We start from the raw sequence: 16745 nt of genomic DNA on the forward strand, positions 1-16745 counted from the left end.
GCTGCATCTCACTTTGTTGCTTGTCAATAAAGTTACTTCTTCTGAAACCTGAAACTACGATTCTTGAAAGATTTCTTTAAGACCCGATTTGAAGACTTTGAATTTGCCACAACAATACTTACTGAACTGATCTTGATTCTTTAATCGCAGGCAGCAGCTTCTCAAAAACTTGCAGTTTTTCGTTGCCTTTTTTCTACAACAAATTCATTAATATCAAACTCATCCAGCATGTTCTCTGATGTCAACAACACAAAAACTAAAGCTGACCACTGAGATGAACAGAGTTTGGCATCCTTTATTCTTCCAGATTGCAGATACTTATTTGTATCTGTATCAGATACAAATACTTATATACTTACTAGATACTGTATTTCCTCCACTAGTGACCGATCACCCAGTTCATTCAGACAGTGGAACAGATTGATGGATTTCTCTGGAGAGTCAATGGTCCTGATCTTCTTCTTGATGTAGTTAACCGTTTTCTTCTTGTCAGTTTTGCTATCAGATCTGCTTGTCTGTTTCATTAGTCCTTGCAGAAGAACCTGATGAGACTCCAATGACAGACCCAGAAGAAACCGCAAGAAAATGTCCAGATGTCCATTTTTACTCTGTAGAGCCTCGTTCACAGCTCTCTGATGCAGCTCAGATAATGAAACATGTTTAAACATGCACTGAAACCAGTCATTAACTTTGGACCACAAGCTCTGTTGAATGATTGTGTCAAACACATTGATGTTGTTGTTTGTGAAGCAGAGGTGCACATATAGAGCTGCTAGATGTTCCTGAATACTCAGATGAATAAAGCAAAAGACTTTCCCCTGATCCAAGCCAGACTCGTCTCTGAAGATCTGAGAGCACAATCCTGAGTACACTGATGCTTCTGTCACATCAAGGCCACACTCTCTCAGGTCTTCCTCATAGAAGATCACATTGCCTTTCACAAGCTGCTGAAAAGCCACTTTTCCCAGTTTGAGGATTGTGTCTCTATCTGTCGCATTCTTCTCATAGTCCTTCTCATGTGTGATGTTGGTCTGAAGGATTAGGAAGTGTGTGTACATCTGAGTGAGAGTCTTGGGAATCTCTCCACTTTCTGCTTCGCTCAACATCTTCTCTAATACAGTGGCTGAGATCCAGCAGAACACTGGGATGTGGCATATGATGTAGAGGTTTCTTGAGGACTTCAGGTGTGTGATGATTGTATTGGCCAGATTCTGATCACTGATTCTCTTCCTGAAGTATTCATCCTTCTGTGGATCATTGAATCCTCGTACCTCTGTCACTCGATGGACACACTCAGAGGGGACGAGATCCGCTGCTGCTGGTCTGGAGGTGATCCAGATGAGAGCAGAGGGAAGCAGATTCCCCACAATGAGGTTCATCAGCAGCACGTCCACTGAGGCTGATTCACTTACATCACACAACCTCACATTGCTCTGAAAATCCAGAGACAGACGACACTCGTCCAGACCATCTAAGATGAACAACACTTTATATTTATCACTGGATATTTCTATATCTTTTGTTTCAGGGAATAAGACATGAAGAAGATCTAAAAGACTGAGTGTTTTGTCCTTCATCAGATTGATCTCTCTGAAAGGAAGTGGAAACATGAGCTGGACGTCCTGGTTCTCTTTCTCTTCAGCCCAGTCCAGGATGAACTTCTGCACAGAGACTGTTTTTCCAATGCCAGCGACTCCCTTCGTCAGCACAGTTGTGATGGGTTTGTCTTGTCCAGGTAAAGGTCTAAAGATGTCATTGCATTTGATTGGTGTGTCCTTTTTTACTGGTCTTCTGGATTGTGTCTCGATCTGTCTCACCTCATGTTCATTACTGATCGCTCCACTCTCACTCTCTGTGATGTAGAGATCTGTGTAAATCTTATTCAGGAGTGTAGGGTTTCCCTGCTTTTCTGTTCCCTCATACAGACGCTCAAACTTCTTCATCAGATTTGACCTAAAAATTGTGAGGACTTCATGGCTGTAAAATTTAAATTAAAATACCACATTATTACATGAGTAACTAAACACAACATATCTTTATACTGTACCATAATTAAATTATATATTTTACAGGAAGGTTTTACCTGAGATCAGTCTGTGTATCTCCACTCCTATAACCTAATAGCTGATTCATAGACCCGTCACCCATCATAGAGACACAGCTGGGCTCTGGCTCTGATCTCTTCTGATGAAATGAACTATAATAGACACAGATTAAACTGAATGCTTTTAATTACTGAATTTAACAGTTTTTCATTAATTTATCATAATCAAGACTATAAAGATCACTTTGTTTTTTTATTTGTACTGTCATTACAACAATTCTACATTTGAAATACCTATAAACATACAACAAGAGTCTTGTATATAATACTACTTATACTTTTCTGATAACATAAAATTGAACAGAACAAGAAATGGGAAAACAAAGCAGCTTTAGCAATACTAATTTGAAAAAGTTGTATTGTAAATTTGAAAAAGTATTGCGTTACTTTACTACACAGCAAAATCCCCAGTGTTAAAATGAACACTCCTGGTGTACATACACTCACCGGCCACTTTATTAGGTACACCTGTCCAACTGCTCATTAACACTTAATTTCTAAGCAGCCAATCACATGGCGGCAACTCAGTGCATTTAGGCATGTAGACATGGTCAAGACAATCTCCTGCAGTTCAAACCGAGCATCAGTATGGGGAAGAAAGTTGATTTGAGTGACTTTGAACGTGGCATGATTGTTGGTGCCAGAAGGGCTGGTCTGAGTATTTCAGAAACTGCTAATCTACTGGGATTTTCACGCACAACCATCTCTAGGGTTTACAGAGAATGGTCCGAAAAAGAAAAAACATCCAGTGAGCGGCAGTTCTGTGGGCGGAAATGCCTTGTTGATGCCAGAGGTCAGAGGAGAATGGCCAGACTGGTTCGAGCTGATAGAAGGGCAACAGTGACTGAAATAACCACTCGTTACAACCGAGGTATGCAGCAAAGCATTTGTGAAGCCACAACACGCACAACCTTGAGGCGGATGGGCTACAACAGCAGAAGACTCCACCGGGTACCACTCATCTCCACTACAAATAGGAAAAAGAGGCTACAATTTGCAAGAGCTCACCAAAATTGAACAGTTGAAGACTGGAAAAATGTTGCCTGGTCTGATGAGTCTCGATTTCTGTTGAGACATTCAGATGTTAGAGTCAGAATTTGGCGTAAACAGAATGAGAACATGGAACCATCATGCCTTGTTACCACTGTGCAGGCTGGTGGTGGTGGTGTAATGATGTGGGGGATGTTTTCCTGGCACACTTTAGGCCCCTTAGTGCCAATTGGGCATCGTTTAAATGCCACGGCCTACCTGAGCATTGTTTCTGACCATGTCCATCCCTTTATGGCCACCATGTACCCATCCTCTGATGGCTACTTCCACCATGTCACAAAGCTCTAATCATTTCAAATTGGTTTCTTGAACATGACAATGAGTTCACTGTACTAAAATGGCCTCCACAGTCACCAGATCTCAACCCAATAGAGCATCTTTGGGATGTGGTGGAACGGGAGATTCGCATCATGGATGTGCAGCCGACAAATCTGCGGCAACTGTGTGATGCCATCATGTCAATATGGACCAAACTCCCTGAGGAATGCTTCCAGCACCTTGTTGAATCTATGCCACGAAGAATTGAGGCAGTTCTGAGGGCAAAAGGGGGTCCAACCCGTTACTAGCATGGGGTACCTAATAAAGTGGCCGGTGAGTGTATAGGTCCAACTACAGGGTGTTAAAAATTAACACTGAAGCAGTGTTGAAGTTATTGAGATAATTAAGTGATGATTGGCCATTAGTGGTGACACCTAATGTTAATAAGAAGAATCATTGAAGGAAAAAGATACAACAAGAACAGAAAAAAGAGAAACACAAGAACTACTGACTCTGAGCCATTACACATTATTGCACTTATTAATTTGTACACCAGTTTGACGTTATTTCTGTCATACATCTACAGACAGTCTTATTTAGATTCACAGAAGTTTAGATGGTGATGTTTTATGAAATGTTTCGTTTCATGTTACCATTATGGTGATCGTTGTTTGCTTTAGTTGGGCTCTTGACCCTTTACTTTTTAATATAAGTATTTATCTGGCCGTTCCAACTCTGTGTTCATGAAGCACATTTGTTGTGGCAAGAGAAACTATGATCTGGGCTGCGTTTCCCAAAAGCATCGTAAGCCTAAGTTGATCGTACAGACCATTTGTTGCAATTGTTCTGCGATCAAGTAAGGTTTAAGATGCTTTTGGGAAAAGCAGCCCAGGTCAAGATAGTTATGTTTAGATTATATCAAATCCTTCATTCATGTAGTGGCCTGATACATTGAAGAAGCATTATAAACTGATTATACAAATGTATTCATATTCATTACAGTTGCAAATTCCAGCAGTGTTTTAATAATCTGAAGGTTTTAAAATCACACACAGACATCAAGAATCTACATATGAATCTCAACAATGGTGACAATCACACAAATGCTTTATGTTGCAGTATATGATGGGAGCCACCAATCAAAACACATCCATGACTCACATCATGCATTACAGCGTGAATAAATTATGCAGCTGAATTGTCCTGTAATTTTCATTGTTTTTTCCTATTTGCTTTTATTTTGCTATTGTTTTGTTATGACTTTAGTAGCTTGTTTTGTGATGTTCAGACTTGATCTGTTTGTCACTAGTTTGTTTATTGTCACCATTGTTGAGATTCATATGCTGATCCTTGATGTCTGTGTGTCCAAACACAATAGCTTCTGTGCAAAAAGTATTATCATAATTGTTCATGTTGTTGGATCTCAAACTGTAGAATCTCAGGGCTACAATCACCAATGCTAAAATTAGACATCAGGCATATAGTCAAATATTTAGACTCTGAATGTGAATCAGGTCTCTACATGATGATAATGTCATCATCAAAACATACTGTGAGCAGGTTTTCTCTTGCAGTAATAATTGTGCTTTATAATCACAATGTTGGAATAGACAGAGAAAATCTAACAATATAAAATAAAAGGGTCAAGAGCTCAACTAAAGCAAACGCTGACCAGCATAATGGTGACTTGAAACGAAAAATTCCATAAAACATTTCTAGTGCAATAATGTGTAATGGCTCAAAGTCAGTAGTTCTTGTGTTTCTCTTTTTTTCCTGTTCTTGCGGTTTCTCTTTCCTTCAGTGATTCTTATTAACATCAGGTGTCACCACTAATGGCCAATCATCACTTAATTAATCACTTAATTATCTCTTCAACACTGATTTAGTGTTCATTTTTAACACCCTGTAGTTGGACCTATATGTACACCAGGGGCCTCATGTATCAACACTGCGTACGCACAAAAACACGGCGTACGTCAGCTTACACGTTCACGGCCAGATGTACTAACAGTGAAATTAACTTAAGAATGTGCGTTCCTCCAAGTAAACTTCATGTCTGGCGTACGTATATTTGTCGTGATTTTTGTCCGTTGGCGACTCATAGAGGCAATAAAGTGAAGTGGCAAACATTACACTACAAATTGTTCTATCGCACCACCAGCTGTCAGATATTGCTTATAATTTGTAATTGATAAATTATTTGACATATTATTGTCACACGAGTCTTATTAAAATATTCTATTATGCAATTAAGTAAGAACATATATAAAGCATGTGCAAATTGATACAAACCGTCTAGCAATGGCAGTGTTGGCTTAACTAGGAATAAAAAATAAACTTCATTAATTCGGTCAGTAAAGATAAAAAAGAAAGTAATATTTTTGTTCAGCAAGGACACATTGAATTTGTTTAAAAGTGAGAGTAAATGCATTTATAATGTTACAAAAGATTATAAGATTTCTATATCTGTTTGATTTAAGTTTTTATTCATTAAAGAATCCTGAAAATACTATATCACGGTTTCCACGAAAATATGAAGCAGAAGCACACCTGTTTTCAACACTGATAATACTCAAAAATGTTTCTTGATCAAATCATCATTTTAGAATGATTTCTGAAGGATCATGTGACACTGAAGACTGGAGAAATGATGCTGAAAATTCAGCTTTGATCACAGGAATAAATTACACTTTCACACAGAATACATTTTCAGTGAAATTTCATTTCTTGCTTGAGCCATGTTCTTGCAGGTTTCTTTTGCCAAATTGGACTAATTACCATATTTAAATTAATTTAATTGGGGGAGGAGACTGGGTGGGGCGTTGTGCTCGTGCATGTGCGCTCAATTTTACGTTAATTGGGATGTACAAAGAGAATATGCGTGGAATCCTTCGTACGCAGAGATTCATACATCTGCTTTTTTTTGTGCGTACGCACATTTACAGCTTTGTCCGTACGCAATGCTTTAGTATGAATTCAACGCAAGTCTTTGTACATGAGGCCCCAGGAGTGTTCATTTTACACTGGGGATTTTGCTGTGTAGTTGCTTGTAAAAAGTAATCTGATAACGTACACTGTATATGTGTATATGTTTATATATATACTGTGTGCATATATATATATATATATATATTAGTGCTGGGCAAGTTAACGCGTTATTATCGCGTTAACGCATTTATTAATTAATGCCGACAATTTTTTTATCGCGCGTTAACGCAGAGGTTTTTTTATTTTTTATTTTGAAAGTCCGTTGCTCACTGCCTCTGAATACACATAGGCCTACAGTCAACCCATGATCACAGGAGGGGTGGGATGTTGGTCAGCCAGCAAATTACCCACCCAAACAAGCAGTGGAGAGGCTTTGGCAGGTTCTCTCAGGTGAACAGAAAGGGAGACAGCGCTCCGCGAGTGAATGACAGGCGCTCTATGGATAGTAACCATGGCACCGGCTTCTGTGCGCTACGCAGCTGTAGCCTTTTTAACTTTAATTAAAATTATAGATAACTTTACCTGATAGGCCTGCGTTTAGTTTAGCGGGGATGCTCTGCCATGTGAATTCCCTCCTGTTGATGTCCTGATAACTATTTCGATTCTGGAAACTCACAAACAGCGAGCCGAGGATCAGTCTCTCTTCCAATGATTTGTGCTGCGCGTCGTGTACAAAAAAGTTAGACAATTCAACTTCGGCACCGCGCGGGCGCGTGCGTGAGGCGAGCATGACTGCAACAGTTTCACAGGAACGCACCCGCTTGTCGCTGCACCTGTGCTCGACCACTTCACCTCACTCTACCTCTGTTTAATGTAATCTTACGTGGGAAACCATGGCATGCCATGACCAAACCTAAGCTGCTATCAGAGAAGTAACGTTGGTCGACTTATATCTGTAGTAGTGATCATGACCCTTTGACTACATAGACTGTTTCTGCTGCTCCCTGATACAAGATACCTGTTCAGAAAAAAACAAACAAGAAAACTGGACTCGTTTTAACAAGCTAGATAAAAGGTAATGCCCTGGCAGTGGCAAATAGCTTTGTTTAAATATTTGATTTGATTACATTAATGTTTAAGTTGAGATTTACAAGAAATATTTTATTGATACTGTGTAAAGGGAATACTGCTGGTATAAAAGCACCTTATTTGTTTAAAGTTTTTGCAAACCACATGTTATTGCACTTTTGTAGCAGTACATTTAAATCAAAAGTGCGCAATACACTACTAGAATTCATTATTCAATTTTGCGCGTAACAATGCGATTAATCGCGATTAATCGCAAGAAAATCATGCGATTAATCGCGATTAAATTTTTTAATCGTTGCCCAGCACTAATATATATATATATATATATATATATATATATATATATATATATTGTGTAAATGTTAAACCTGAGTTCAGGCCCTTTGTTGTTTTCACTCTATATGCTTCCCCTGGGTTCCATTCTCCAGAAATATAGCATAAACTATCACTGCTATGCCGATGACATACAACTTTACCTTCCAATCAAATTTGAAAACGATAAATCTAGGGGTTAATTTTGATCCTTCACTACAATTTAACAAACAGGTGAACATGGTTGTTAAGAGCAGCTTCTCCAACCTCAGATCTGTTGCTAAGGTAAAACATTTTCTTTCTCAAAAAGATCTTGAAATTGTCATTCATGCACTAATCTCTTCTATACTGGACTACTGCAATTCTCTGTATGTCGGTCTTCCTGAAAGCACTCTATCTCGGCTTCAGATGGTCCAAAATGCGGCAGCCAGATTGCTGACAGGAACAAAAAAACGGGGAGCATATCACTCCTGTTCTTGCTTCACTGCACTGCCTCCCTGTCAAATTCAGAGTTGATTTCAAGGTTCTTCTTTTTGTTTATAAGGCCATACAAAAATCAGCCCCGGATTATATCTGTGAACTTATCCAGCCATATACAACCTCTAGGTCTTTAAGATCCTGTAACCAGCTTCTTTTATCAGTCCCTCGTTCACGTTGCAAATCCAAAGGCGACAGAGCTTTCGCGGTTGCTGCACCTAAACTTTGGAACAGCTTACTTTTTAATATCAGGGCCTCTCCATCGCTCAATGTTTTTAAATCTAGTTTAAAGACTCATTTTTATACTCTTGCATTTGAGTGATGCCGTCTATGTTACACTGTGTATTTGTATGTGTATGTAGAAATGTTTTCTTAATAGTCTATTATTATTAGTTTTTCTCTATTAACTTATTTGACCATCTGTAAAGCACTCTGGATCAACAAATGTTGTGTTTATGTAGTGCTCTATAAATAAATTGACTTGACTTGACTACACATTTACCTATTTCGGCCGTAGACGGTGATATTGACCGCACTGAATTTCGCGTTATTCTTTTGTTACATTTCCCGCGGTTGACCTTTGTCTCTCTCACTGTCCGGGAACACTTCCCATAAATCCTGATGTACTAGTTACATCATAAGAAGATTGGCATCTATGCTATTATTAGTCTCTCTGTTTATCCCGAGGTTTACCGCAGTCCGCCGTATCCAGATCAGATGAAGTATCTGCATCTGGACCCAACGACAACGCAGTCCTGAAGTGTCAAGTAGTCTTATCTTATGTTTTCTAGAATTATCATAAATACCAAAAAAACATAAAATAAAAATGTTAATATTATTTTTTCTAGAAATTTTATACCCGAGTGTATCTCCACTCTTCAAATGTACTATGGTTGCATCTCAGTCAGCTCTTTACTGTTCAGTAGTCAGGGCAGAGATGAGTTAGTTAGTCATTTAAAGGTTAGACATTTTAAGTACTGTCTTAATTGCAGAATCCTTCCAGGGTATAGAAAGGGTTGCTACCTAAAAAGTCCCACAATGCACTGCGTAAACCCGGAAGCATTGATGCTCCCTCTGGCGGTGTCGCAATTCAAAGTAGAGTGACCACCTGTCCCGCTTTACGTAGTAGTGTACAGCAATTTTACCCTTGTCCCGCCTCATGCAAATTGAGCATCTGTCCCGCTTTTTCATTCGACCCTGCCTAAATACACGGATGTGTCCATAGGCGGATCGACAACAGAACCGGGAAGATAATACAATGCTGAATAAAGTCGTAGTTTTTGTTATTTTTGGACCAAAATGTATTTCCGATGCTTCAAAACATTCTAACTAACCCATTGATGTCACATGGACTACTTTGATGATGTCTTTATTTCCTTTCTGGACAAGGACGGTATACCGTACATACATTTTCAATGGAGGGACAGAAAGCTCTCGGACTAAATCTAAAATATCTTAAACTGTGTTCTGAAGATGAACGGAGATCTTACGGGTTTGGAACAACATGAGGGTGAGTCATTAATGACAATTTTCATTTTTGGGTGAACTAAGCCTTTAAATGGGACGGTCTAGCCTACAAGGGAATGTTCTTGTCGCCTAGCAACTGTGATAGCTGCTGTTGACAAGCATCAGTGATGTACTGGACTTTATATTCAACTACCTTAACCCTCTGGGGTCTAAGGTGTTTTTGGGGTCCTTGAGATGTTCTGACATGCCCTGACATTTGTGCTTTTTTTCAGTTGCTTTTAAACATATTAATGGCAAAGGTCAAATTACACTATATTTAGCACAAACAGGGCTACCATAATATGTGAGCAACATGTATGTACATGTTTGTATCTTTGAGAGAATATTGTTTATGCGTGGTTATTGAAAAAACTTAAAATGAAAGTTTCTGAAATAAGGCCACAAAACACATACTAAATATGTGTCCACAAGACTTTTGACTAATGGATGTTGTGGCCTAGAGTTTTTTCTTCAAAATGATCTGAAAATCATCCTGCCTAATCATTCACATAAAACTGAATTGTTTTATATTGTGAAAAACATTTTTTGTTGGGAAAGGCAATTTGCGAATGGGCGTGAACGGCCCAACCCCATCATGTATAATTAGGTGATTCTCACCTGAGAAGACAAAGACCTGCATAATAATGAGCCTTTCATTCAGGTGTGCACACAAGAAAGAATTGCAAGGACTATATATATATATATATATATATATATATATATATATATATATATATATATATATATATGTGTGTGTGTATAATCAATATATATATATATATATATATATATATATATATATATATATATATATACACACTCACTGGCCACTTTATTAGGTACCCCATGCCAGTAACGGGTTGGACCCCCTTTTGCCTTCAGAACTGCCTCAATTCTTCGTGGCATAGATTCAACAAGGTGCTGGAAGCATTCCTCAGGGAGTTTGGTCCATATTGACATGATGGCATCACACAGTTGCCGCAGATTTGTCGGCTGCACATCCATGATGCGAATCTCCCGTTCCACCACATCCCAAAGATGCTCTATTGGGTTGAGATCTGGTGACTGTGGAGGCCATTTTAGTACAGTGAACTCATTGTCATGTTCAAGAAACCAATTTGAAATGATTAGAGCTTTGTGACATGGTGGAAGTAGCCATCAGAGGATGGGTACATGGTGGCCATAAAGGGATGGACATGGTCAGAAACAATGCTCAGGTAGGCCGTGGCATTTAAACGATGCCCAATTGGCACTAAGGGGCCTAAAGTGTGCCAGGAAAACATCCCCCACACCATTACACCACCACCACCAGCCTGCACAGTGGTAACAAGGCATGATGGTTCCATGTTCTCATTCTGTTTACGCCAAATTCTGACTCTAACATCTGAATGTCTCAACAGAAATTGAGACTCATCAGACCAGGCAACATTTTTCCAGTCTTCAACTGTTCAATTTTGGTGAGCTCTTGCAAATTGTAGCCTCTTTTTCCTATTTGTAGTGGAGATGAGTGGTACCCGGTGGAGTCTTCTGCTGTTGTAGCCCATCCGCCTCAAGGTTGTGCGTGTTGTGGCTTCACAAATGCTTTGCTGCATACCTCGGTTGTAACGAGTGGTTATTTCAGTCACTGTTGCCCTTCTATCAGCTCGAACCAGTCTGGCCATTCTCCTCTGACCTCTGGCATCAACAAGGCATTTCCGCCCACAGAACTGCCGCTCACTGGATGTTTTTTCTTTTTCGGACCATTCTCTGTAAACCCTAGAGATGGTTGTGCGTGAAAATCCCAGTAGATTAGCAGTTTCTGAAATACTCAGACCAGCCCTTCTGGCACCAACAATCATGCCACGTTCAAAGTCACTCAAATCACCTTTCTTCCCCATACTGATGCTCGGTTTGAACTGCAGGAGATTGTCTTGACCATGTCTACATGCCTAAATGCACTGAGTTGCCGCCATGTGATTGGCTGCTTAGAAATTAAGTGTTAACGAGCAGTTGGACAGGTGTACCTAATAAAGTGGCCATACACTCACCGGCCACTTTATTAGGTACCCCATGCTAGTAACGGGTTGGACCCCCTTTTGCCTTCAGAACTGCCTCAATTCTTCGTGGCATAGATTCAACAAGGTGCTGGAAGCATTCCTCAGGGAGTTTGGTCCATATTGACATGATGGCATCACACAGTTGCCGCAGATTTGTCGGCTGCACATCCATGATGCGAATCTCCCGTTCCACCACATCCAAAAGATGCTCTATTGGGTTGAGATCTGGTGACTGTGGAGGCCATTTTAGTACAGTGAACTCATTGTCATGTTCAAGAAACCAATTTGAAATGATTAGAGCTTTGTGACATGGTGGAAGTAGCCATCAGAGGATGGGTACATGGTGGCCATAAAGGGATGGACATGGTCAGAAACAATGCTCAGGTAGGCCGTGGCATTTAAACGATGCCCAATTGGCACTAAGGGGCCTAAAGTGTGCCAGGAAAACATCCCCCACACCATAACACCACCACCACCAGCCTGCACAGTGGTAACAAGGCATGATGGTTCCATGTTCTCATTCTGTTTACGCCAAATTCTGACTCTAACATCTGAATGTCTCAACAGAAATTGAGACTCATCAGACCAGGCAACATTTTTCCAGTCTTCAACTGTTCAATTTTGGTGAGCTCTTGCAAATTGTAGCCTCTTTTTCCTATTTGTAGTGGAGATGAGTGGTACCCGGTGGAGTCTTCTGCTGTTGTAGCCCATCCGCCTCAAGGTTGTGCGTGTTGTGGCTTCACAAATGCTTTGCTGCATACCTCGGTTGTAACGAGTGGTTATTTCAGTCACTGTTGCCCTTCTATCAGCTCGAACCAGTCTGGCCATTCTCCTCTGACCTCTGGCATCAACAAGGCATTTCCGCCCACAGAACTGCCGCTCACTGGATGTTTTTTCTTTTTCGGACCATTCTCTGTAAACCCTAGAGATGATTGTGCGTGAGAATCCCAGTAGATTAGCAGTTTCTGAAATACTCAGACCAGCCCTTCTGGCACCAACAATCATGCCACGTTCAAAGTCACTCAAATCAACTTTCTTCCCCATACTGATGCTCGGTTTGAACTGCAGGAGATTGTCTTGACCATGTCTACATGTCTAAATGCACTGAGTTGCCGCCATGTGATTGGCTGCTTAGAAATTAAGTGTTAACGAGCAGTTGGACAGGTGTACCTAATAAAGTGGCCGGTGAGTGTATATATATGTGTGTGTGTGTGTGTGTGTGTGTGTGTGTGTGTGTGTGTGTGTGTGTGTGTGTGTATAATCAAAATATAAATGAAAGTCAAAAGCACATTTTTAGTCATACCTGGAAACAAATCCTGGTCAAATAGGTTATATGGGTCATTCTATAGAATTGGTTCAAAGTTAGAGTTGGAAACATCTTGAAAAGAAAATTATTTTTCCATATAATGTATTATTTTTTAAAGTAGGCCAATAGATTTTATCATAGGCTACATATTTCAAAGTTAAGGATTCATTATTTTGATATTGCTTGCATTGGATAACAGTGCAACAGTGCAGGATAACAATTCGTTTATTTTTGACAAAACATACTATATATTTAACATATTAGCAGAAACTGTCTAACAAAAGCTTATTTGATGTCTATTTTATAGTAAATACAGTAAAAACTTTATCTGTTCGTTCATTCGTTCACACACCCAGACACCCGATTCATATTTAAACATATTTAAAAACGTCTTTCTGGTTTTACAGATACTATTCTATATCGCGATTAGAACAAATCTCAGTAGGCTATAGCAATATAGTTTGGATGTGTTCATGTAAAATAATGTTTACTAATGTAGGAGCGAGAGTGAATGAACGGCACAGCGTGCCTGTGAATTCATCCATTGATTCACACAAAGACACGCATTTTATATTTAAACAGTCTTTGTGCAGTTTACAGACACTATTCAATAACGCGATTAGAACAAAGCACTTAAGAATAAATGACTTACTACATCAGTTTAATCCGTGCTCCTCGAAATGAAACAGCACTTCTGAGGTAACTTTTCCAAGATTTTTATAGATGGTATTATTCCTCACTGCGCAGCAAGACGAGGTAAATGTAAGATTTGTCTTAAACTGGATGTTTTATCCAGCTGATGTTTTCATGGCTTGCCTCAACATTAGCGTTTGAATAGCGTGCGCTCTCAGTGGGCGTGGTCACATTACGCAATAATTAGGTGAAAGGAAAAAGACTGACATCTCTCTCTATTCATACAGATTACATCAACTGAGAATAGTTGTTTTTTATATAAATTACTTCATTACTTCATTCAGCTTCATAAAGAGAAATCTTTCGTGTCTCTGTGACTAGTATTTACTTAGTTACAGTTCATTTTTCGGACGTGTTTCAGAATATACTCCACTGACAGAGAAAACGCACATCATGTTTATTTTTCTTTATTTGACAAAAAGCAGAACACTTTGTTTTTATTGTGAGTATGCACACTTAACAGGATCTAATGGTGTATAACACTTAGGTCCAATCAATGGCACAGTAAACCAGCCCAATCTCTTCCATCTCAGATATGGGTATTACTTTATTTTATTTTTATTCTAAACTGTTTTAATTATTCTTATTATTTTGATTATTTTAATTTCCTTCTATGTAAAGCACTTTGAATTACCATTGTGCATGAAATGTGCTATATAAATAAACTTGCCTTGCCTTGCCTAAGAAGAATGGCATCTACGCTAATATCAGTCTTTCCATTTATTCCGAGGTTAACTGAAGTCAGCCGGATCCGCGCCGTATCCAGATCAGATTGTGGACCTGCGCCTGTACACGACCACAACACAGTCATGAAGTGCCAACCTCATCAGCCCTGTGAAGGCCTCATGGACACCTCAACAAACTCGTCTCCATACCGGCGTGATGACTCCGACCTCCAACCAGAGGCAACTGGATAATATTCTGAATGTTCTGATCCAATCTGACTTCTGACCTGAAATGCTGCCTGAGTCATAATCATACACTGTTCTTTCGTTGGCCAGAGGAGAACTGGCGCCCGACTGAGTCTGTGTTCTCCCAAGGTTTTTTTCTCCATTCTGTCACCTGATGGAGTTTTGGTTCCTTGCCACTGTCGCCTTGGCTTTTGGCTTGCTTAGTTGGGGACATTAAATATTCAACAATATTATTGATCTGCCTTACTTCAGATGGACTATGACACAATTTTCTAGTGGACAAGAACAAACTTGTATTTATTTTCATGTTATCACTGTGAAGCTGCTTTGATACAATCTGTATTGTAAAAAGCGCTATATAAATATAGATGACTTGACATTATGACTTAAAGAACCGTATTATTTACTCAACTGTGGCAGAAACGGGCTTCCATACGATGACGGTAACGAAAGGAGATTAGTCAAAGTAAAAAGTATTTATATGCCTTAATGTAGCAAAGTTTTTAAAACTTAAAATTTTAAAACAAATTAAAATACAATATATATATATATATATATATATATATATATATATATATATATATATATATATAAATATATATATATATATATATTGTATTTTAATTTGTTTTAAAATTTTAAGTTAAGTTTCTATATATATATATATATATATATATTTTTTTTTTTACCCCATACAATACCAAATAATTTTTACTTAGTTACTTTAAACCACTGACCATAATACCAAGACACTGGGTAAAATTCATATGTTTTCTAGAAATGTTATCAAAATACCTGAGATCAATCTGTGCATCTCCACTCTTAAAATGCACTGGCCGATCCATAGACACGTCACTCCTCATTGACACACAGCTGGGCTCTGGTTCTGGTCTCCTGTGATAAACACTACAGAACAGATTGATTATTTTATGAGGAGGCAAGTCTTTTTTTTTGTTTTTTTTTTAAAATAAAATTTTCTTTTTAAAATGAACAAAATCCTTTTACCATCTTCTATTACTCGAAGCTGATTTATAGTGATTATTACCTGCTTCCTGGAGAAAAAAAATGAATCTCTGAAAGTTTGTGTGTCATCATCCATGGTGAAGCTGAACAGTTAACATAATCTGATATTCACCACTGACTCTGGATGGAAATGACAAACAAACACAAAAATTCAACTGAATGAATCACGAAACCGTCTGAATAGGTTCACTCAAATTTACAATGTTAGTGATAGAACAAACATAAATGCTAAATTAGTCCACAGACAACACGAAAAACCAATGAAACCATTTACAGTTGTTTAAAAATCTGCAAACGAGGAACTCCCGCACACTATCAGAACTTGCATGTAACAATTTATTATTAACATTTATTATTATTAATATTATTATTATTTATTAGCAACGATTCGTTTTTTTGCATTCACATTTTGTGTATGCAAGTTCTGATAGTGTGCAGGAGTTTTTGGTCATTTTTTCCTACGCACCTATTATCTGCAGCTCTGCGCTGTCTTTTTGTTTAGTTGATTAAAAATGAAAAATATCAAAAGCATATCAAAGAACTAATGCTTCCTTTAGGGAAAATGAACACGGATGTCACCTGCAAAGCGTCTTGAGACCTAAACACTCACCTTAATCAACATTTATCTACATACAGATATATTCCCAAAATCCACCAAATTTTCCATCAAGTAAGCTACCCTTAAATTCATTTTAAAGGTTTCTATGAAGCACTCTTATAGTCCGTAATGTAAAAAAAAATCAATTATGGCTGTTAAAATGGCGAAACACTATGAACATTTACTTTCATTTTTTATTTGTGACAGAAAGCAATGATGACATGTTACGCGGGCGATAGGCTACGTGAACAGGCTCGTTTGAGACGCACCCTAGACCAGTGGTTCTCAACTCCAGTCCTCGGGATCCACTGCTCTGCACATTTTGTATGTCTCTCTTATCTGACACACTCAGTTCAGTTCATAGAGTCTATCCTAACGAGCTGAGGATCTGAATCAGGTGTGTTAAATAAGGGAGACATACATAATGTGCAGAGCAGTGGGTCCCGAGGACTGG

At 38.7% G+C, this 16745-nt stretch overlaps 1 protein-coding gene across 1 annotated transcript; it reads right to left on the reverse strand.

The window, feature by feature from the left end:
• Nucleotides 1-332: 332 nt before the first annotated feature.
• LOC130072215 (NLR family CARD domain-containing protein 3-like) lies at nt 333-15988 on the reverse strand. Its single transcript, XM_056237230.1, has 4 exons — nt 15716-15988; nt 15466-15576; nt 2084-2197; nt 333-1977 (listed from the first exon to the last, which is right to left on the reverse strand). Exons 1-4 carry the CDS (start codon nt 15763-15765, stop codon nt 348-350), a joined length of 1905 nt encoding a protein of 634 aa, XP_056093205.1. The 5' UTR covers nt 15766-15988; the 3' UTR covers nt 333-347.
• Between the last annotated feature and the right edge of the window lie 757 nt (nt 15989-16745).

The sequence above is a fragment of the Rhinichthys klamathensis genome, unplaced genomic scaffold (genome assembly GCF_029890125.1).
Source record: "Rhinichthys klamathensis goyatoka isolate OS25496 unplaced genomic scaffold, OSU_Roscu_1.1 h1tg000484l_1, whole genome shotgun sequence".
Classification (NCBI taxonomy): Eukaryota; Metazoa; Chordata; class Actinopteri; order Cypriniformes; family Leuciscidae; genus Rhinichthys; species Rhinichthys klamathensis.